The sequence below is a fragment of the Ambystoma mexicanum genome, chromosome 9 (genome assembly GCF_040938575.1).
Source record: "Ambystoma mexicanum isolate Mex_15411 chromosome 9, UKY_AmexF1_1, whole genome shotgun sequence".
NCBI classification, from domain to species: Eukaryota; Metazoa; Chordata; class Amphibia; order Caudata; family Ambystomatidae; genus Ambystoma; species Ambystoma mexicanum.
Genome location: NC_090931.1, coordinates 242,536,855 through 242,559,625, shown reverse-complemented (window position 1 = coordinate 242,559,625; position 22,771 = coordinate 242,536,855). Strand labels below are relative to the sequence as shown.

Here is a 22,771-nt window from a genome sequence, read left to right as displayed (position 1 = left end):
TTTGCCGTTTGATTAGATTGTTAAGACCATTTACATTCCAAGAGGAAACAGACAACAGGTCTCCCCTCCCAGACGGCATTGCAAAGACAATAAAAAGACAAAAAAAAACTAGATCAAAAATTCTGCACCTAAAAGAATCAAAAACCCACCCGCACCCCCAACAACAGAAGTATGAATGCAACGTCAACAAGAACTAACAAACCCCAGATCAACACCCGGTACCCCTCCCAATCACATATTAGATCTATACTAGACATCCCCAACCAGAAAACACCAAAATTAAGTAGGACCCATGTTGAACTACAAGTCAAGCAAGCAAAAAAAGCACCTGGCAGCGTGACACAGCCTGAATCACGTCCAAACTTCCCCCATCCAAACAAAACAACATATCAAATGTCATCTCATCCATATTCATCAAAAGTCAGTAACATCAGTTATATCTAGAATGACATTAATATGTCATAAAACCACACAATAAACAATCAATACATTCACCCTACTACTCTGGGAATATCAAGAGCAAAAAGAAGCCATTCCCCTACTGATGTAATAATTAACAATATATTTTTTTTAAAAAACAATGGAAGCAAGTGTCATTGCAGCAAAAATATGTAATATTCAACCTCCACGGTGTAAACAATCTCTGTTCCCGTTCCAGGCTTGACGGCATCATCTTCAACATATTTTTCAGAACAGTTATCAAAAAATGCCATGACAGCAAACACGAATCAAGTCATTACGATCTGGTGATAACTATAAAATGAAACAAATTGTACAATGTATGTTGTAGGCCACTCACTGGCCTCCATCCTGCAAATCTTCCTCTGACACTGCGTAGTCATCACAAGAGCAAAAAAACCTTCAGCGCTGGGGAGGAGGCCTCAAAAAATAAAGAATAAAGAATGAATACCCCCATAAATCATGCAATTATCCTCACCGGCAGGCCCCCTTACATCACCTTTATGTAGAAGCCGGGGGCGTTCCGAATTGCGGCGAGATCAACCAGCTGTTCACAAAAGGCCCCGACATCCACAAGCTGAGCCTCACCGCAGGAATAGTAAGGGAGGAGGAGGCGCCGCGGAAACTGGAGCTCCTGCTCCTCCGCATCACAGCCACAGCGTCCCCCTCCGTAGCTCTCCGTCCGCAGCCAGCCCAGACACGTGACGCGGCACACAACCTCACGCGTCACGTGTCACAACAAACGTAGGAAGGTCCATTACTCCAAAAATGCCACACCAAGAAGTAAATAAATTGTAGATGAGCAGCATTCCAGCATCGAATCCAAGTAAATTAAAACGTTCAACGGAATCTTGCTCTCTGCGCCATTTTATTGCATGTAATCCAATGTTAAAATTTGTTTTAAAAAAATTATATGTACAAATGCCAATTTTTAAATTCCATGTTAAGCAGCAATTGTATTAGATTTATCCCGCAATGCCTCAAGCCAAAAAAAGCCTCTTTTGGGTCTGAAGTAGCCCTTTCTCCCCCTGGCAACATCAAAGTCATGGAGTTGTACCTATTCAGCAAAGTCTTCACCTTCAGGGACTTTGCCAAGTCTTTAACACCCTTAAAGCTCTTCCTAGCGGCCACAACTTCTTTAGGGTAATCCGGAAACACAAACATTTATTATTTAATATTTATTTCTGTTTTCTGCTCGGCACTTTCCACTACCCCCGCCTTCCATGCACTTTCCACCTTTTCCCATGCACTTGCACTTTCTTAAATGTCACTGGGCCTAGTAAGATTGCTGTTTTCTTTTTTGTACTCCCTTGTTCCCCTCCCTTTTTGCCTGGTGGCGCTCTGAAACACTTGTGTACGAAAGCAATATGAATAAAATATCATTTCATTTCACTGAAGAGCTAATGTTGGTGGTCCACTGCATGCAATTGAAATTTTTTAGAAAATGACCATAGACGTTTTTGCCACCAGCAGTACTCCTCAGTAATCACTGGACAATGGGTCGTTCGTGTGCCCTCTGGAAACTTCTGTGTCAATGCCTTCAGGAGTCAAAGCACAAGCCATAGGGTGTTAGAGGCAGTGGCATATCAGGGGAGGAGCAGGATTCTGCCCGTGGTCTGGGCAATAGGGCTGCTATATCGTTCATTTCCGGGGAATGGAGGGTGGGGTTTGCCTGGGAGTGCTGCTCAAAATATATGGCCTGCAGGTGGTTGGGTATGGTGGTGCCGCCCCGCTGGTGGCTGAGCATGGGAAAGGGGTTGCCTGCTGTGCACTCTGTGGCACAGTGTGGTGCATGTGCCCTTCCACACTTCTTTATCTTTGGAATGATAAACACAGCGGGGAATGGCATGATGTATGTCTCTTCTACTGCACCGCTCCTCATCACCACCAGCTGATTTCCAAACCCAACCAGTCAACACTTGGAAAATGTCCACTGGGTGACAAGTAGTGTTTGACATTAAAATCCAGTCATTAGTTTCTTAATGTTTTGATTGAGGGGGCTGCCCCCCACCCCGAACTCTTCATTCCAGGGACATTCCATCTTCCTTCTCTCCCAGCCTCATTCTTAGTACCGCCAGTCCCTTGCACCCATGACAAATATGTTATACCATTTTCTGCAGGGGATGGGGGGGGGTGAATGCCCCTGTTGCAGTGCTATTGCACGCCCTGAACTCCCCCATTGACAACCAAGACTTCCCACAAACTGAATATTTCCCCCCTGCCCCTCCTTTCCTACCCCTTGCACCTTTCATGATTTCCTTAGCCCAGACAACGCCCATTTCCCGTCACACCCTCATCACCCAACCGGTCACAGCATACAGAAATACCCACCCCTTCCTTACCCAATACTGAGGCAATAACGTTAGTTGCAGGGGGTGTTTGCACGCTTCTCCAGGCCACGGCCTGCGGCTCACCCTTGTGTGCAGCCTTGGCCCACCTACTGATGTACAGGAAAGAAGCATTACATTACAGTTGGCATGTTCTCCTTGGACCATCGGACCTCGAACCTCATGCCAACCAATTAAACTTGTTGAGCGGGGGGCCTAGAAATTGTCTACCGGTGTAGGACGTCGATCAGTTGGCCGATCCTAAATAAACACTGTAACAATGCTGTACGGTGTCCACTCAGGGCCTCATTACGAGTTGGGCGGTATCCCGGTGGAAAATCCACTGGAATACCACCCAACTGAATTACCATTACCACCACTTCAACTCAAAGGGACTTTTTTGGAATAATTACCACAGTGGAGTTTCGGCTGTGGTAATTCTGCTGATTCAGCTGATTTTTTGGTGGTGAGTGGGATTATTTACTGCACCATTTTTCTGGAGGTAAATCCACCACTCCAGGCCCAACCTCATAATTTGGCAGAGTGGTAAAGTTGGTGGTAACAGATTTACTGCCAATTTTACCACATCTACTGTACACTAAGAAGAAAAAACATTTTGCAAAATATTATTTCCAATTGCCATTGTATTGTGTGTGTGTGTTTGTGTTTGTGAGAGAGAGAGAGAGAGAGAGAGAGAGAGAGAGAGAGAGAGAGAATATGTAGGGGGGTCATTGGGTGAACAAATGGCTGTGTGTGTGGGCTTGTGGGTGGGTGTGGGTGTTTAGCTGGTTGACGAATAGATGAGTGAGTTTTGTGTGTGTCTGGTTGTGTGAATAGGTATAGGTAAAGAGGATGGATGGATGCTTTGTGGTTGTTTATAGGTGCATGGATTGATGAATGCACAGAGTTGTGTGGATGCATGGGAGGATGAATGAATGAATGAATGGATGAATTTGTGAGCATGTGCCGCTGTTCAGATGACTGATTGATTGAATGGATTTGAGTGTGTTTGTTGTGTGAGTGGATGGATAATTGGTGTGTTTGTGTGAATGTTGGGGCATGGGCAAGTTGGTTTGTGATTTTGTGCATGGGTTAGCCACTCGGAAGGGGGTGGGTGAGGTGTGTGTGAGAAAGAGACAGAGAGAGAGAGAGAGAGAGAGAGAGAGAGAGAGAGAGAGCGAGCGAGAGAGAGAGAGAGAGAGAGAGAGAGAGAGAGAGAAAGAAAGAAAGGGAGAAGGGAAGGCAGGGGGAGAGAGAGCGATCATTCGGATAGTTTACTAGCTTGGCGGGTGAATGGACACATGAGCTTGGATAAATTAGTGGATTATTGTTTTCATCATCACCATCCCTGTGTGAAGGCCATCAAGAAGCCCCTTAATTCTCTTTTGAAGGAAAGACCTCTCCTAGATATGTTCTAGGGAGAGCAGACGTTTAACTGGGTATCAATCCGTTTCATATTTCGAGTATGTGTTTATAAACTGAAGATAATGTTCAATAAACTAAAGTCCCACCAATGGAATATGAACAATCGAGTTTCTCCATGTTTAGTTTGGGCTGTCAGGTGGTGCTATAGTACCATCTATAGGCCAACTATTGCATTAGAGTGCAAATATGGAGAAATGGCATTTGAGGTGGGACACAAAGCTTGAATGAGTTGTTTGGTTATTTGCCCACCCATTGATGACTGGCCATGTTAATCGTTATGGCCATTCCCACCCAGTTCTTGCGCCTCCCTATGGGAGCACTTTGATCTCCCTTTATTCAAGCCTTAACAACAAACTTTGCACTCGAAGTGCCTGCCAGTGTTTTTCAAAGCAGTGTTCTAAGAGTTAATGACTTAATTGGAGCAGTAAACGAGCTACTGGTGTAACAAAAATGACTTATCAAGGTCTGCCTTCAGCCACCCGATTTATAGGCACTATGCAAGTCCTTCACTGAAGTAATGTTAAAAACAACCATTGGCAAAGCCAACCGTTTTAGTTTGTGGATCAGTATTAGGCATTTGCCAGACACTGATATTAGATAATCAGGTACTCGCACCATTTTGCATCTGCTATCATCAATGGGCAGTTAACATCACTAGAGCAATAACTAGCAAGTGCCTTTCCCATCCCTGTATAAAATTATTGGCATTGCCAATGCTTGTTTATAATATGGATTCATCCACAGTCTGCAGTGTGACAGCCTACCTTCTGCTTCTGTCCTACATGCACACACAAACACAACAGGAGGACGCTCCTTGTTAGTTTGGGATAGGAAGTGAAGCTAGGGGAGTGACAGGGTAAGAGGAGGGACACAAAGGTTGTGGGCATTTTATGTACACATTGACCACCTATGGCCATGATAGTCTCCGTGAACCTTCCCACCAACTAACTGCCTACCCAAAATGCATCACCAGAATTACTTTGCACTACCCATGTGCTTTTAAGGGGATGCCAATGTCATTTCTAAGCAGTTTTCTGAAAGGCAATGGCGTAATGTTAGGTGTAAACCAGGTCCCAGTGCAATATAAATATCTTAACGAAGTGTGACTTCAACCACTTGATTTATAAGCAATATGTGTTTCTTTGCATCTGTTCCTTGCAATGAATTCCTGATAAAAACAAGCACTGGCAAAGCCAACAGTTTTGGCTCTTGTTTAGGCATTAGATCGTCATTTGCCAGGCACTGCTATAATATGCCCGGATAGTAACAGCATTTACCACGTGTTTCCATTTTATGGCCATGCAGAACCAGTATGGAGGCACCTGAAAGATGCCTTTCCCATGCCTCTGCTTCTTTGTGCTGGAGCCCTACCTCTGGAATGCTGATCAGCACATTACATGAACACTTGTCCTTCGAAAAGTCTATTAAAGATCTGGCTGGTCCCATGCTATCCACAAGTTCCCATTAAAGTTCATTTTATACGGTCATGAAACAACCTCTGAATGCATGTGACAAAATTCTCAACATCATAGCTAAAGCAGAGGGATGAACTTCATCATAAAAGAAAAGGTTTTGGGTAAACACCAGGGAGAGCTGGACACTTCCATCCGGGTTCTTACCCTGAACAGTGAGGGACGCCTTCGATGACACCGCTCCGACCCGATTCTCCGCCGTGCAGATATAACTTCCGGAGTCATGCATCGTCACATAATGGATCCGCAAGGTGTTTTCATGGCTGACCTCATACCTGGTGGGACCAGACAGCATACAGTGAAACAGAGAAACGGTAATAATAATAATGTGTTTAGCAATGCAGTCCAACTGGAAATCCATTAAGCAGAAAATGTGCCTTCTAAGACCGGACGTCGACTGGCAATAAAGGGTTTGATTGATATTTATTTTCTATCGCGCTCGTACACAAGTGTTTCAGAGCGCGAAAATCATGACTCACTTGCCCCCTCATCCTTTCCACTTTCAACCACACGTTTGTCTTTCAACAATACTCTGTTTTATAAAGATAACTTGAAAAGAACACAAACCATAGTAAAGTCATCCCAAAAATATATAAATCCTTATAGAAATATTCAAGGTAAAAAGGCAAAAAGTGTGCAATTGTTGCACTATACCCTGCCAACTTGAATCAAAACTACAAATACCAGAATGCAATTCAGCAGAGAGCAAAAAAAGGAGTGGGGATTTTGAAAATGTACTTTCGAGACTTAACGGCTCATAACAAAATGTAATGTGTAAAAAGGTAACCTGTTTGTGTTTCAATGTTTCACAAAGGCATGCTTGACATATAAGAAAATGTTACATTGTTCCTAAAATAAATGTTTTTTGGTGTGTTAAATATGAACATGTAAAAATGCACTATGGGAATGGATGCGCCACAAAATATCTCATGACACAGAGTAGCCTTACAAGAGTGTTTCAATGCATGCCATATGCAGCCCACATGATGATTGAGCTCTGCTCACTTAATCGGTGCAAGACGAAACATCCCACCCCTTATAAGGTGGATGCCACGAATAGGTGAATAACTCTGCACATGTTGGCCATGCCGTGGCAGCAGAAATGATGGCATAACCGAGTTCCCCATATTTGGACGGCAGGGACCTGTTGTGCTTACACTTTTGTGTAAACCGGTCCCCACTGCCTAGTTTTCCTCGTTTTCACAGCAGAGTGCAAAAGGGGGAGTGCAAAATAGTGACGTACACACTTATACGCCACCCTTTTGCACTCTGCTGTGCAAATGAAATAAACTCTGCGCATGGCAGGTGGCGTTTACAATGGATTCCTATGGAGTTTGCCTGCTTTTTGGTGGTGTGTGAAAAAAAACGGTCTCCATAGCATTGGCATAGCGGGGCCCCCACAGCGCCTGCGATACTTGGGGCCCCGCTATGCCAGATATCCTGGTATGGGGCCCCTGGCATTCAGACTTCAAAGGAAATTGTTTCCTTTTGAAGACACTCTGCTTCATAAAGAAATTATTTCCATGCGGAAATACTTTCTTTCTGAATCAGAATAACTTCAAAAAGGAACTATTTCTTTTTGAAGTCCGATGGTCCTCTCTCTGTGGCAGGTGGGTAGGCCCTGCTGGAGATCAGAAAATAACAGAAGGGGGCGGGGCTCAGATTCTGCAGAAGGTTGTTTACAGTCATGCTTCCTCTCAGCTGCTGTAAAACCCAGCACCGACCAACACTGGAGGCTATTCGCAGGCAATGGTGGGTTGTTCTGTTTGCCTGCTCTTAAGGATTGTGCTAGACGCTTGGCAGTGGGCTTTCCCTGGGGGTTAACGTTTTTATCAGATCTCTGCCAGCCTTTCCTAGAAACCGGTAAGGTGGCAGGCCTTTTCAGATGGTCAGGCTCTCTGCTATCTGCCTTATTTTTACATGTTCATATTTAACACACCAAAAAGCATTTATTTTAGGTACAATGCAACATTTTCCTTATATGCGTAGCATGCCTTTGTGAAACATTGACACACAAACAGGAAACCTTTTTACACATTACCTTTTGTTATGAGTCGTTAAGTCTTGAAAGTACATTTTCAAAATCCCCACTCCTTTTTTTGCTCTCTGCTGAATTGCATTCTGGTATTTGTAGGTTTGATTCAAGTTGGGAGGATATAGTGCAACAATTGTACACTTTTTGCCTTTTTACCTAGAATATTTCTATAAGGATTAATATATTTTTGTGACTACTTTACTATGGTTTGTGTTCTTTTCAAGTTATCTTTATAAAACAGAGTATTGTTAAAAGACAAACGTGTGGTTGAAAGTGGAAAGGATGAGGGGGCAAGTGAGTCATGATTATTTGCCCAGAATGTGGCAAGAGAGGTTACAGTCTTGAGGACTGGAGGATTTATTTTCTTTGGTTCTGGCCATGTGCTGATTTTCAGGGCACAAGTCGAGGAAACGTGTGTGGACAGCATCCGGCCGCCATTTTCAGAGAGCGCACGCAACCCCTTTTGGGTGGTTATGAGGCTAGCATTCAAAAAAGTTTCCTTGTTCAAGAGTTCAGCTAATAAAACTTCACCCCAGATTGCTATGTTTCCAATGCAGACACTTATCCACAAGACCACAAAAGTGTCATTAAAGCACATGTCTCTTTTTGGAGTTTGTTTTCCGTGGAATATTTCATAATAATTTGTTGGGTTTAAAAGGTGGGCAGCTTTTATAGTTTGCCAGAAAATGTATTGCAACTTCTCCTCTCTGGATGATTATTCCGGGTTGATCGATTAGTGGTAATCATCATTACTCCTATACCTACACTTCCTCATCCCAGTACTCGTGTATGAGGAATGTTGCCTCATACACAAGTACTGGAACGAAGTTGAGGGACATGGAGGTAATACCTGCTTAGTTACCTGTAATCTTGTTTACTCCTAGATCCCCTCTTCCTTGTTCCATTACTTAACTATGAGGCAAGATGCTTCATATGTAAGCATTGGGATGATGCAGAGGGACGTGGCAGTAATTCTGAAGCAAGGAGCTGATTTTTGAGGTTGGCGTAGGGGGTAGGAGGGAGAGGAGATGTGTGGGGGGAAAGGGCGGGGCAGGGGTTGTGCGCTAAATCGTAATGGTCATCCATGTCCAGGCTAAGCATGCATGATATGTGTTATTAGTGGCTTGACAGGCATTTTGGTGTGCCAATCTAGTCATTTCCTACTTTGGCTTGACTTTGTTTTTAACTATGCATCTCTGATAAAGCAGTCCTGCTAAGTGTGATTACCTGGCTAGACTGTTATTTGGGTTCTGCCAGTCCAGGTATGTCTTAAAGGGGCATGGCATGTTTTACTGTTATATGTTTATTGAGTGTCTAGACTAGAAATGTTTTCATTGTGGCATGGCATTGTTAATAACAAATCAGTACATTAATTAAAGCATTAACGTTCCTGTGCATTGTTGATGACTTGCATGTATTGGATTTTTGGATTGATGTTACCCTACAAAACAATTGAATTTGCTCTGGCTCTTTTGTGTAATGCATTACGACACATATTTACATCTTTCTCCTGGTGCAATGGCCGGCGTGCCCCTGCAGCAGCATGATTGTGTGTAATGTGCAAGTGTGTAGTCCAGACCGCCGTAGAGTGTGGTGCGATCTGCGATTTGTTGTCAATGTGGGGGGCCCCCTCAGCATGGCTCGCAGGGGGGCCCACACATTTTGTGCTATGCCGGTGCTTTATATGAATCCACAGCATTTGTGCCAGCATGAAAATATTGGAGTGTATGTATTGCAGAGAGGAAGGGGGCGATGGAATCGAAACTTATGACCCGCCCCTTCTCTCCATCATGCAAATTAATGTAAATGTGAATGAAAAGCATGGAAGCCTTACGCAAGGCTTTTACACCTTTCATGTATGTTACACCCTGGGGAAAACTCAGCTACAATATGTTCTATTTGTACCAAAAAGCCCAAAACAAGCTTTGAAAAAACAAGTGTTGGGTGATGGATGGGTGTTGGCTTTGGCATCATATACACAAGTAATCAAAACAATTGCCAGCAATTGTTATCATATGACCAGGGACAAGCATCAGCTTTCAGATACTAGCATGGTATGCTTCAACAGGCACATCATTTGGCAGGCCATGCTATCATATTAAAGGTAGTGCCATCAAAGCCCAGGGACTGACCCCATTCCTGGTTATGAAAAATTAGGTGTTCAAGACATTTCCAGGTTTCACAATCAAACCCCAAAGCACTTTCATTTCATTATCTCTAAATAGCACAGTAAGGCTGATGTCCTTATGCCCACTTAGCACAGCAGTGTCAGGTTTCATTATGTCCAGTCAGGGCAGAGTACAGAGCTTCCAAAAACGTCCATTAAGAAACCAGTGTAATTCCATTATGCAGAGTTAGCAAGGCAGGGACAACTGTTATAATGGCTTATAACACTTGAAACACTTGTGTATAGGCGCGTTACAAATGCTATATCATATCATATCGGCACAGCAAGGTCAGGTTCAAGTACACCAACACAGCACTGAATTGTCAGGTTCTGCTATCTCTCTTTTGCACAGCAATACTAGGGTCCAGTATGACCTATTAGCCCAGTGTACCTAGACACTATTATAGAAACTGAGCACAAGACCTACAGTATTATTATGCCCAGTTAGCAAAGCCATGCAGGATGTCATTATGCCCTTTTAGCATAGCAAGGACGAATTCCATTATTTCCAGTTGGCACTATAAAGCCACATACATTATTGCCAATTCAACACAGTTTGCTCATATTGCAGTTTGCCAAGTTGGCACACTAAACCCGGATTCTAGTAGGACAAACTGGTACATTATGGCTAGATTCCTTCATAGTCATTTAGGACAACAAAGACAGATAAAAATGTTTTAGCAGATGAAGTCCAGATAACAACAAGACATACAGGGTTTCATTTTCTAGTAAGTGTAGAGTGCACGGAGGGTGCTGGCAATGTGTGCTCTTGTCTGCACGTAAATTCCAATCGGTACAGTTCCTGTGATTTTCACTACAACGTTCAAGAAATGCATGCAAAACCATCAGGATCGAGTTTAGATGCTGTTTTACTCGACAAAGGTGCTCATTACGAGTATGATGGTGTGGGAAAAAAGTGGCAGTAATGGAATTACCGTCACTTTTCCTACTCCTCCATACTACGAGTTTGGCCCTGGAGTGGGCGATTTACCTCTAGCATCATGAAAAATCAGCAAATCAGCAGAATTACCAGCAGCGGAATAACCGTCATGGTAATTCCATCAAAATCTTCCATGGAATCCTATGGACTCCAAATGAATGTCGACTAACACCACCACTTGAAATCCGGCAATAAATCCGCCGGAACAAGTGGCGGTAAAAGTAATTCCATTGGGTAGTATTCCGGTAGATTTTCCACCCGCCCAACTCGTAATGAGCCTCAAAGCGTGCCTCACTCAATGTGTGCATTACAGGAGCCATTTGACATGGATCCCTATGGAATCCTCCAGCTTTTAGCCGCTGGCATTATTGCATTTGTTTTGGTAGACAGAGCATATGAGGCAGGTGGAAAACAATAATTGCATTACACCGGCCAAAAAATTTAAAATGACCAGTCATATTAAAACAGGTTGCACAACCAGGCATAACACTTTTACACCAATGTTTTCAACTATTTCAACAGTTAGAAAGAACATGCCACAGAGAGAGAATAAAGAGGAGATTTGGAGAGGATGAGATGAGAAGGAGGAAAGATAAGGAAAATTGGTTGCTTGTGTATCATTTTTCAAATATTGAACTCTGGTATTGATGAGGATATTTACACAGCTGCAATCTCCCAGCAGAATACGGCTAATTGCGGCGAAGGTACTCATTACATACTAAAAGTCACATTTTCTGGGAAATGACGCAAAATGAAAGATGATATAGCAGGGCCGATGGAGTTGGACATGGCCAAGTAATTCATGGTTGCAGTAAGTCTGCATTTTTTATGACCATGTTTTGTAAGTAGATTGGAGTTAATTGTCGCTCAAATGGAAAAGGAAATATTGCCAGTCAGAGAGCTGAGCATGAGGAAATGTTGCAGAAAGCAAACTGAAAACGTGGCAGCTCTACTGAGGTTGGCAATGACTCTTTTGACAAACTATACTATATTTTAAGCTGTGATGTAGGCATAGTTGTCCTGTTTGAAAGCTTTAGATATACGGCTAAATGCGGGATAGCAAAGCGGTTACCAAGCTTTGACAGACATATCGGAACTCATCTGTCTCTCTTTCACACTCCCTCCTTCTATCCCCCCTCTCCATTTGTATATATAGCCATCTGCAAGAGCAAGGCCAGAACATCATTCGCACACCAGCTACACACAGACACCCCTCGTGATTGGCAAATTAATTCATAGAAAACACCAACTACAGGAATTTGGAGGGATTCAAGGTGTCCAAAGACCGAACTTGAGAAGGCAGACAGACCACCCTCTGTCTCAGGAAGTAAAACATGCCCCACTGCCCATCTTGGGCTTTTCAGGGTAGTGGCGATTAATTAATATGAATTATTTTTGTGTAACGCGTCAATTACTGGAGACCAGTCTCTAAGCGCAGGACTGGGATTTGAACCCCTGCTGCTCTGTACTGTCCCTGAGCTATCCACCCGGCCTAGGGATGTTAAAGTTTTTGTTTTATTGGCAGGAGGCTGGCACCAGGAATAGAGAAGAAAGTCACTCTCTATTTCCAGAGCATGCATACATCTGTTCTGGAATGAGAGTCGATGCTGGAAATAAGAAAAACAGCATTTCTATTCCCTGCCTGAGTGGTTCGCTCATGCTACAAATTTAAAATATAGCTTTCAGAATAATTTTATAAGGCTAACTCAGACTTCTGCTTGCTAATTTTCATACATGATAGTTTCCTTTGTTGCCCTTGCCAATAGGCACTCCCTTTTTAAGTGCATATTCAATAGCATACTCTCATAATGTCACCATTAATGTGGTCAGCACGCGTGGCAGGTGGAGACCCTAGCACAACCACAACATTTTCACAATGTGTTCATTGATCCACACTATTCCATCACACCATGGCTGATCACACCTGGGCTAGAACCATCAATATTGTTAACGTGATGCTACACACAACCAAGCAGGTATTCCCATCAAGTGAGTTAATGAACTGTTAAAAAAGTTTTTTTTTGTTTTTTTATATATATGCATTGATCGCACGCAGCGGATGGAAGCAGTGTGCAGTGTGTGCCTGCGATGTTGTCCCACATCATTGCAAAGTGCTGATCATTTAGTTGCATTGCCACTAGGCAGAGGGGTTTCATACCAGTAGAAGATGGAAACGCAGCAAACAACATTACATTGGACAATAGAATAGCCATGCTAGGACTTTGTTTAAGTCTATGTGTATGGTTCACCGGGCTTTTTACGGCATCGGTGCTGAGTATTTGCAAGCTAAGTTTGTTCACTATACTCCTACTCGCACTCTTCGTTCCCAATTCGCTCATCTCCTAATTGTCCCCCGGTTCAGGCGCACTCGCACTGGTGGGCGCGCGCTCACTGTTGTGGCAGCAAAGGCTTGGAATAAACTTCCTCTTGACCTTCGTAAGATTTCTGACCACCTCCTTTTTCGACAGATTTTAAAAACACTGCTATTCTAGAACTTCTTCTGCTGTTCTCTACTATCCTGGTTCCTCATAGCGCCATGATGCCCTCGGGCGTGCGTGCGCTTTACAAATTCTACTAACATAGCATAACAACATAACATGCAACAAGCAAACATGATTAATGTGAGAGCAGGAGAATCTGGGATGACTTCAAATCCAACAGATTGAATATGAAAACAAAGGCTGCGGACAGGAAGATTACATCCATCTCAGACAACCAGACTGAAAAGCCGGGCATGGGGCTCAAAAGCAACAAGATAGCACCTAGTGTGTCCCATGCACCCCACACTGGTGTCAGGCACACACATCCGCCCACAATCGCAAAGAATAGTTGATGAAGAGAGATCGCTCAAAAAGCCACAGGCATGTGGCCTCCAAGGTACACATGGCCCTCATTACGATACTGGCGCTAAACCATGGCGCTATTAGCACCATGGTTGGTGCTGTTATCGTAACGAGTCCGCCAATATTCCATGGGGAATTACCACCCCATTCCAAGATTGGCGGGGCGGTAATTCCCCATTGAACATTGGCCCTTCCCCATTCCCATTTTTGCCCCATAGGGCTCAATGGGACTGGGGAAGGCGCTAAGTACGGTACCGCAAATTGCGGTACCGTACTTACCTCGAGAGTCCCTTTGCGGGTCCCTACTTTAACGGCTGGTCTAGACCAGCTGTCCAGGTCGGGTCCCGCAAAGGGACCTCGTAGTAAGGCGCTAAGTGTTTAACGGCGCCGCAGCCTTTTACGGCGTCGTTAAACACTTAGCGCCAGGTCCTAATGAGGGCCAAGGAGACTAGAAGCACTTTTGGAAAGAAGGTGGGGTACTTGTTGGTTTATATCGTTATGACACATTCAAGTGCCTCTTCCTACTGATTTACTGCGGCTAGAAATCAAAGATAAGGTTGTAGGGGCTTAATCACCTGTTGGAGTAGGCGTAGAGTTCTCACGTGAGCCTTATCGAGCACCTGGAGATGGTCCCTGGGTGGCAGCGGTGCATGGCATAAATCAACATAACATAACATTAGAACACGGTTAGTCCACGTCTCATGTAGCTCAAGCATGCCAGAGAGAACGTGTCCTTGCCTTCTTGGTATCTTCTATGCAGGTATCATTGTCCTGCATAGAATCCTAGTCACCAGAGAAATAACTGTGATGGACCGGGTGAAACCTTTGGGACTAGCCATCTGCATGTTTAACAAGGGGTTCTTTTTGTTGATTTCCTTCTTATTGAAACCTCCTGTTTGCTCAGTGCTGCTTTCAGCCTCTGCATGGCATCCGTCATCACCTACTGGGCTCCAAGTAGACCCGAGCATTGCCCTATCCATTGGCCTGGGAGTGCCTGACATCAGGGGTCAAGTCCTAAAAATTAAAGTGGGGGGACTCATCACCAAATGCAATGGGATGTGACGTCACCAGAAATTAGCATATCAAGGTGAAATATGCACATTTCATCAAATTGGCTTTGCATAACCACCCAAATTGCACAGGACGAATGGCATTTGCCTTTCATAAAATCAACACCTACACAAAACCAACAGGATATTTTCTTCTAATAGTGTTTTTAAAAGCTTTGGAAGGTGTGCATGTTTTAAAATCCAAGAATCAATGCAAATGTTTTCCCTGGGACTTGCAGTACCAAAATGGGACATTTCACCTTTAGTTGTTTGTTAATTTTCATCAGGTTATAAAGTGCAGTGGTGAAGTGTCATGCCTACAAACCTGATGATTGTGGTTCCATCCCCGTGGCCGCCTTTAATGCATAAATTCAAAGAGGGTATTCAATGTTTCTCATTTTAGCTGGGGGGAACTGAGTCCACCCTCTGAAAAAAGTGGGTGGACTCCGTCCCCCCGCGTGTACCCTCGACTTGAGCCCTGCCTGACATTAGCTACAATGATTACTGTATTTATGTCCCCTCTTGGTGTCCCCACTCCTTTGCCTCTTTACAGGGAGGATCAGTGTCCTCATGCAGCAGAACCTCGTCCACTTTGATGAGAAGTCGCAGCTTTTGTTGAGCCAGTCTGACCGGTATACACAAGCCCATGTCCTGGCAATGTCGGGTTAGATGGATCACTCCTGCATGTCAGAGGAGGTCATGCTCGCCCTACAAATACAGGTACTCCCAGGTTTGTGGTGGTGATTGATGCTCCCTCCTGGGGTACACAATGAACTCTGCTTTCTTGCTGTGGTCTTATAAACCAATGCACAGGTGATGCAAACTCATACATCACTGCTCTGTACAATGCAACCTCCTCTTTCAGCAATAAATTGCACTCACTCCCATCGTGGCAACCCTTAGGGCCCTACGTGTACTATTGTGGAATGGCCACCTCCATAAATAGGGTGTTTGGCCAATGCACAAATGAGTTACACACACCAATGTTGTTGTTTGAATTGTCTGGAGCACCCAGAGGTTCTACACTTTATTTGGCATTGGTTTGGTTGTATTGCTCTTGGCTGTGTGTGGCCATGTGCCCCCTTCAAATACTTCGGGGTAGCCCGAAGCATGGGGATATAGAGGTGACAGATATGTGGTTATGCATTACATGTCACTGTTGTCACGTGTAACCGCAAACACATTCAGTTCATACATTGCACCCTCGCCAAATAACACACCCCACAGATGGCGATATTTGTTTCTCCTCATACCTCTCCCCAAAGCAATCCCTCAGCTTCTGTGTTTTCCCACCCACACATGGCCAGTCATCGGGGGACATTTTACCTTAAGGCAGCATTCAGATGTGAGGCAGTGTGTAATATCAATAACCATGTCCTAAAACAACGCACGTCCCCCACTGGCACCCTTTAACCTTTAAAACCATCATAGGAGACAAACATAGATGTCTCTACTGACTTGCTTCTGCATGCTTCATGTCAATTCCTGGCCGTCCCTGGTCAGTGGCAACATTGATCCCTGCACCTTCTCTTTCCACAGATGAAGCAATGTGGACCAGTGTGAGGCTTTATCAGCTGGTGAATCTGATCTTCTCTGTCATGCTTGGTTCGCTACAGGCCTGGCAGCCCCTTTTCAGACCCCTCATAGACTGAGGGTTCAAATAATGACACGACACAGCTTCAATATTTAACCTTCTTTATTAAACTCCAACACCTAACTAACTGTAACACCCTCGCTTCCCGCGCCCTCTGAGGTCCAACCCTCCGCACAGGCATTTCCAGTGTCTATGCCACGCCCCCTTAAAGCGGCAACATCCATGCAGGGACAGGACACCTTCCCCCTCCTTAAAGTCACACCTCACACCTCCTCGAAAAGCCGGCATGGCCGCCGGATCACTCGGCTGCTTCGTCCTAATGTTTATTCTGTATCCTGCAATGGGACCTGCAGCGCCTTTTTCACCTTCTTCTTCCAGGCTGTCACTGGATGACTCCGAACTGTCGCCCTTGGGCCCATAGAAGTGGCAAAAGTGCGGGGCGTTCCTGGTCATCTCGCATTCATCATCAGAGGCTGTGACCATGGGGCTGTTGACTGCCACAACTGTCTCTGCTGGATGAGTATCTCATCTCCGATCTCAAAATCCCTCACTTGGGCGCCTCTCTTCGCATCTCTATGCTCCTTGGCTGCCACATTCTTCTGGAGATCCCTTCGCCACACTTCTGGGTCATATGCAAATGGGTTTAGTTTGTAATGTCTCATGACTCAACATATGGCCGGTTGGACTGGGACTCTCTCAATTTCTACTTTGTATACTGTTTTTTTAAATGACGCAATAAGTGTCTCTGCCAATCCATTTGCCTGGGGCTGCATCGAGATGATCTTTCGGTGATGGAAGGTCAGGTGGTCTGCAAACTTCTTGAACTCAGGGCAGTAGAACGGGCATCTGTTATCTCATTTCACAATGCTCGGAACAGCCCAATTGCTGAACATTTTATCCAATGCTGGGGCGGTGAACACAAAACTGGTTGCTTCTGCCACTCTTGTTAGAGGGAACCATGAGTACTCATCAATGGCCACCAGGACATATGATCCACCTTGGAGGGGCCCAAACCAGTCAATTGCAATGATGTGCCCCACTTCTGCCGGCTTTTCCATCACCGCTAGCGGCATTGGTGGTGCTGCTCTTGCTGCCAGCTGGCACGCTTCACATCGCTGGGTCTTGTGATGCACTATTTCATAGATACGTGGAAACCAGGCATATTGCCTCAGAAGTCTTGTTGTATTTACCGTGCTCCAGTGACCTTTGTGTACGACTTCAATAAACCTCTCCCTTAGTTGCTTTGACACCACCACCCTAGTATCTCTCATGAGGAGCCCATCTGTGGTAGCGGTCAGCTCGTCCTTTACCTTGGCCAGAGCTTGTATGTCTTGTTCTTCTATGTCTTCTGTTCCTCTGGGATATCTCTTATAGTCATTCCACCATCCCCTTTTGGTGACTGTGATGGCCATTTGCAGTTGGGTATCCACTGCTGTGGATTCTGTTAGTTGGGCCCTTGCAATAGTTGGTGGTAATGCATGGGCTGCCACATAGCATATGTACTCCTCCCCTTCCCTTGTGTCTTGACCCATGTCCACAGCCACAGGGTTCCTGGAAATGTAGTCAGCTGCATTAAGGTGCTTTGCAGGCCTAGGGACTACAGAGAAATGTAATTCTTGTAGCCACATGCCCCACCTTTCGATTCATGGTGGCATGTGTCATCTGGGGTTTCAGAAGATGGGTAGCAGGGCCTGGTGATCTGTGACGATTGCGAAGTGTTTGCCAGCAAGAAAATAGTGGAAGTGCTCACATGCCCACACCACAACGAGGCTCTCTTTTTCAGCTTGCAAATAGGCCTTCTCTATCGCAGAAAACGCTCAACTTCCATATGCTACCACAATGATGGAGTCAGAGAGCTGGTGGCTTTGTTGGCTTGGGATGGCTATCAGCCCTATGGGGCTAGTGTCCACTACTAGTTATGTCTCTTTCTTGGTGTCAAAATAGGCCAAATGATGTGCCTGTAGGAGCGCCTTCTTGATGAACCCGAAGGCAGCATAGCATTCCAGTGACCAAACAAAGAGTGCATTTTGTATCACCAGGTTGCAGAGATTTGCCGTGACTTTAGAGTAGTACGAGATGTAGCTGGAACAATATCCTTCAATCCGCAGGAAGGACCTGAGCTCCGACATATTTATGGGGCCTTACAGCTGGCCGATGGTGAGGACCTTCTCTGGGTTGGGTGCCCTCCGCTGGCTAGAAAAAACATGTCCAAAGAACTTTGAGTTTGGTTCACCATACATTTGTCTAGGTTGAGGGTGAGACCGGCAAACTCTAATGCTTGGCTGACTTTTGTAAGGGTCTGGTCGTGTTCCAGCTGTGTCCGCCCAAAAACTAGAATGTCATCACTCACTATAATTTAATGATTGTCTAACGCCAAGCAGGATTCATCAGATTGTTTCCTGGAAGATCTCAACAGCAGAGGAGATACCAAAGTTTAAACGCTTGTACCTGTAGAGACCCTGGTGAGTAGCAAACGTTGTGATGGGTCTAGACTGAGGATGGAGGGACAGCTGTTGGTAGCCTTGGTTCAGGTCTAGCTTTGTGAACAGTACCGCTTTGTTGAGTCTGATGACCATATTCTCAATGCTCTCCCCCGGTGGCGTTCTCTTTCAATTGCAGTATTGGGTAGTCTCATAACTACACACAGTCTGATTCGTCTCCCTTCTTTGGGTCCCACCAACACCGGCACAATGAAGTCATACTTCAATAGCCTTTGTATTTCCTCCTCCCACCTTCGCTTGTAGATGGAACCCAACCCTTCTGGCGTGTTCTGGGATGGGTCGGACACCCTCTTAGATGTGGAGCTTGACTTGGGGCCCTCTGAATTGCCCCAGGCCTTGAGCAAGTTAGCAGAACATCAGTTGGATATCGTATTTGGACCTTCGTGGTGTCAGCGGGGTCAGTCATCACGATGTACATTAGGTGTATGAACCATAGTTTTGTCGCTGAGAGGAAATTGAGGAGGGACCGACTGACCTTGGGCTTGAGAACATAAATGGTAGCCATGAGTGTAGCGTTCTTATGGAGTAGGTGATGTTCAAACCATCCTATGCATGGTAGGGTTTGGGCCGAGCCCCATTGAAAGATTCAAATTCTGTCCGGCTGTAAGTTGTACGCTGGGCAGTGGTGTCAATTTGTGAAATTGATGTACATCCATGATGTCGACTGTGGCCCCAGTATCAATAACAAATTCTACTACTTGCTAACATACTTCAAGATGGACTTTTGGGAAGGGGACTCCCAGTGTCTCATCCATCATGAGACTTACATATTAATCTCTAATGATGTCAGTGCTGGCCCCATTTGCTTCACGGACTTGGGGCTCCTAGCCTTCCTCCTCCATCGCCCTCACAAATTTGTGTTGGTCCTCTCTCACCTCCCGACAGCCAGGCAGAGCCATCCAGGCACTCCTGCATATGGACTGGAAGTGTTCAATCCACTTGCATTTGCTGCAGGTTTGGTTGAGGGCGGGGCATTGGTCTCTGTGAGGGAAGGCCGAAACATGTTTGGGGATGCCTGTGGTCTTGTGCAGAAGGGATGTGACCTAGTAGTTCGGGCTGGACTGCCCCCTTTGGGGTGGGACCAAGCCTGATTTGCATATGGTCTTTCCCCTTCTGTAATGGCTTGGCAGGCGAAGAACGATGGTCTGGAGGGTTGCCCAGAGCAATGCCAGTGGTTAAGATTCATTCTAAACCTTCCAGCCATCACCTCTTTGTTTTTGCTTTGTCACCCCGAGTGGGACGGGTATGCCCAGACGTGGGTCCTGTGCCGCTGGGCCTAGAGACCCAAGCTACTCCTCACTGATGAGGCCCAAGAAGGCCGAAACCTGTTTGGGGATGCTTGTGGTCTTGTGCAGAAGGGATGTGACCTAGTAGTTCGGGCTAGACTGCCCCCTTTGGGGTGAGACCAAGCCTGATTTGCATATGGTCTTTCCCCTTCTGTAATGGCTTGGCAGGTGAAGAATGATGGTCTGGAGGGTTGCCCAGAGCAATGCCAGTGGTTAAGATTCATTATAAACCTTCCAGCCATCACCTCTTTGTTTTTGCTTTGTCACCCCGAGTGGGACGGGTATGCCCAGACGTGGGTCCCGTGCGTGCTGGGCCTAGAGACCCAAGCTACTCCTCACAGATGAGGCCCAAGAAGGCCGAAACATGTTTGGGGATGGTTGTGGTCTTGTGCAGAAGGGATGTGACCTAGTAGTTCGGGCTGGACTGCCCCCTTTTGGGTGGGACCAAGTGTGATGCTGGAAATGCATCGGAGGGACAGGGCCTCCGTATCCTTGTCCTTTACTGCCTTTTTATCATGTGTTTTGTCATATTTCCGCGCAGGAGTTCATGTGGGACTCCTGGCGGTGCAGCTCTCTCTCTTTCGGTTTGTTGAACAGACCCATGGTATACCCTTACGGCACCCATGGGTGGGGGTACAACCCTGTGCCCCTAGTGTATGTTTTTGGGCACCTGTGGGTGGCCCGCAGAGCAGGGTATGGGCTGGTGGCAGCTCCATGCTGAATTTGACAGGTGCTCTGAGTATCCTCCATTTTGGGATACCCATGTCCTGCCATTGGAATCAGTTGATTCTTGATAGGAAACAAGATGGCCCCTGTGGCCTCTTGCTTTCTATTGCCTGTTACCTTGTTTTCCCAAAGTCCTGGGAAGCCCTGACTCTGTCCCTTCCCCCTGACTGGCTGTTGGGTGGAATTGCCATATATGGTGTTGTTGTGAAGGCCCTGCCAGACTAGCTGGAGCTTTCCCAGTGACTGTATGTTGTGGGTACCTCCTGTGGGTGGGACCTGGGTGAATGGAGTGTGTGACCAATATGCACATCTTGTTGTGGTTGTCTGGTTTCTGGGATGAGAGACAAAGACTGAGACAGCCCTGCCCGAAACTGGCCTGAATGCAGTGTGTAGTGTTGAATGGCTGGGTACTTGTCCCAATCCACATTCCTTGTTGTGAGTGTCTGAGAGGGAGGAGGATGGCCTGAATGCACTGTGTGCCTGATTGGCTGACTGACTGCATGAATGCCCTTCTGTATGATTGGCTGCTGAGTGTGACCCAGCAGTGTGGATGAGAGACAAGATAGTATATCTGGGGACCTCTCACCACTGGAAATTCTTCAGAAGCGTTCAGAAGCTCTGTCTACACTTTAAGAGTAACTGGAACTGCTGATCCTCGACGCCCAGCTGGAAGAAGAAGACTTGCTGTTGCATTTGCTTCAACCGATCTGAAAGCTGCCGAATCCGTCGAAGACTGATCTGAAAGAGGACCTGGTAAGGCGCCCTCTTCCCGTGCTCCAGGGGACCATCCAGTACCGCTAAACCTTCGCCGAAGCTCCCTGGAAGTCAGACCCTCGAAAGGCTGCCGAGTCGAGATGGGACCGCTGAGGAGAACCAAGCAAAGCACCCGGACTTCGCCGCTGTCGAAGTCTATTGCCGTCGACCAAGGTTCGCAGGTTTGTGTAACCGCTGGAGGCCCGTCGAAGTTGTGTTGCCCAGCCATGGGGACCACTTGACGCCGTGCCGCTGACGACTGGAGCCGCCCGCTCCTTTGCCTAAGAACATTTGAATCCAAGGACTCCCTTGTCCTCAACGTCGACCGCTTTGTCCCGCCAGAGAAAGTCGAGGACGACCAACGCGCCGAGGAGAATCCGCCGGGTGTTTCCTGCCACCTGAAGGCCACAAAGACTTTGACGACTCGAAGCCCTTGCTGGGCCACAGTTCTTCTTAAACTCTTTGCGGTCCTGAACAATCCATCGCCGAGCTGCCCCGCACACCTCATCCTCGCAGGACGTCGCTGACGAGCACCGCCTGGATCGACATCGGGGTCTCGGCACCCTTGAACTTCTCATCGCTGCCATCAACGCCAAGTTCACCATCTTCGACGCCTCTCGGCGATCCATGGCTCCTGCTTTAAAGGGAGTCACTCAAGAAGGATCCTTCGACGCGTCTTCGAAGACCTCTACTCCACCAGGTACATTGGGGGGGTAAAACATTAATAGGATGTAATAAGACTAGTGAACAATATATGGACTGGCCTTGTGCTATATATCTTTATTTTACAGGTTACCCAGGTGGGGGGATCTCCACACAGAACTGTGCCTAGTGGTAGGGGCCAGTATTCTGCCTATTGTTTCAACCATCTTGCGTTCTTTCCTATCTCTATTGCTGGTGTCCTTGTTATTGATCTGTGTGACATTTTAACCGTACAGTTGATGCACTTTAATGAGATTTGATAACATTGTTGTTACCACTTTAGAATTGTATATATTTATCATTGTTGATTTCCGAGTACAAAGTGCATTATTGTGATCGTGTACACACCTTTGAATATGAATTATATAAAGACTGTGTGTTTTCAGTAATACAGTGTACGGACATTCCTTTGTGGGGGTTCGGGGACTACACTGTAATTAAGAACCAGCCTGCATCACCTCCTGAGAAGCTAGGCCTTGATTGCTCGACTAC

The 22,771-nt window shown here is 45.9% G+C and overlaps 1 protein-coding gene across 2 annotated transcripts in view; it reads right to left on the bottom strand.

Annotated features, from left to right (window-relative positions):
- The window catches only part of ROBO4 (roundabout guidance receptor 4), a 969,314-nt gene that overhangs the window by 615,252 nt on the left and 331,291 nt on the right, over positions 1-22,771 (bottom strand). For both annotated transcript variants that reach the window (XM_069614539.1, XM_069614540.1), the window contains exon 6: positions 5,831-5,958. In XM_069614539.1, the coding sequence (XP_069470640.1) occupies positions 5,831-5,958 (128 nt within the window). The remainder of the gene's footprint in view (positions 1-5,830; positions 5,959-22,771) is intronic.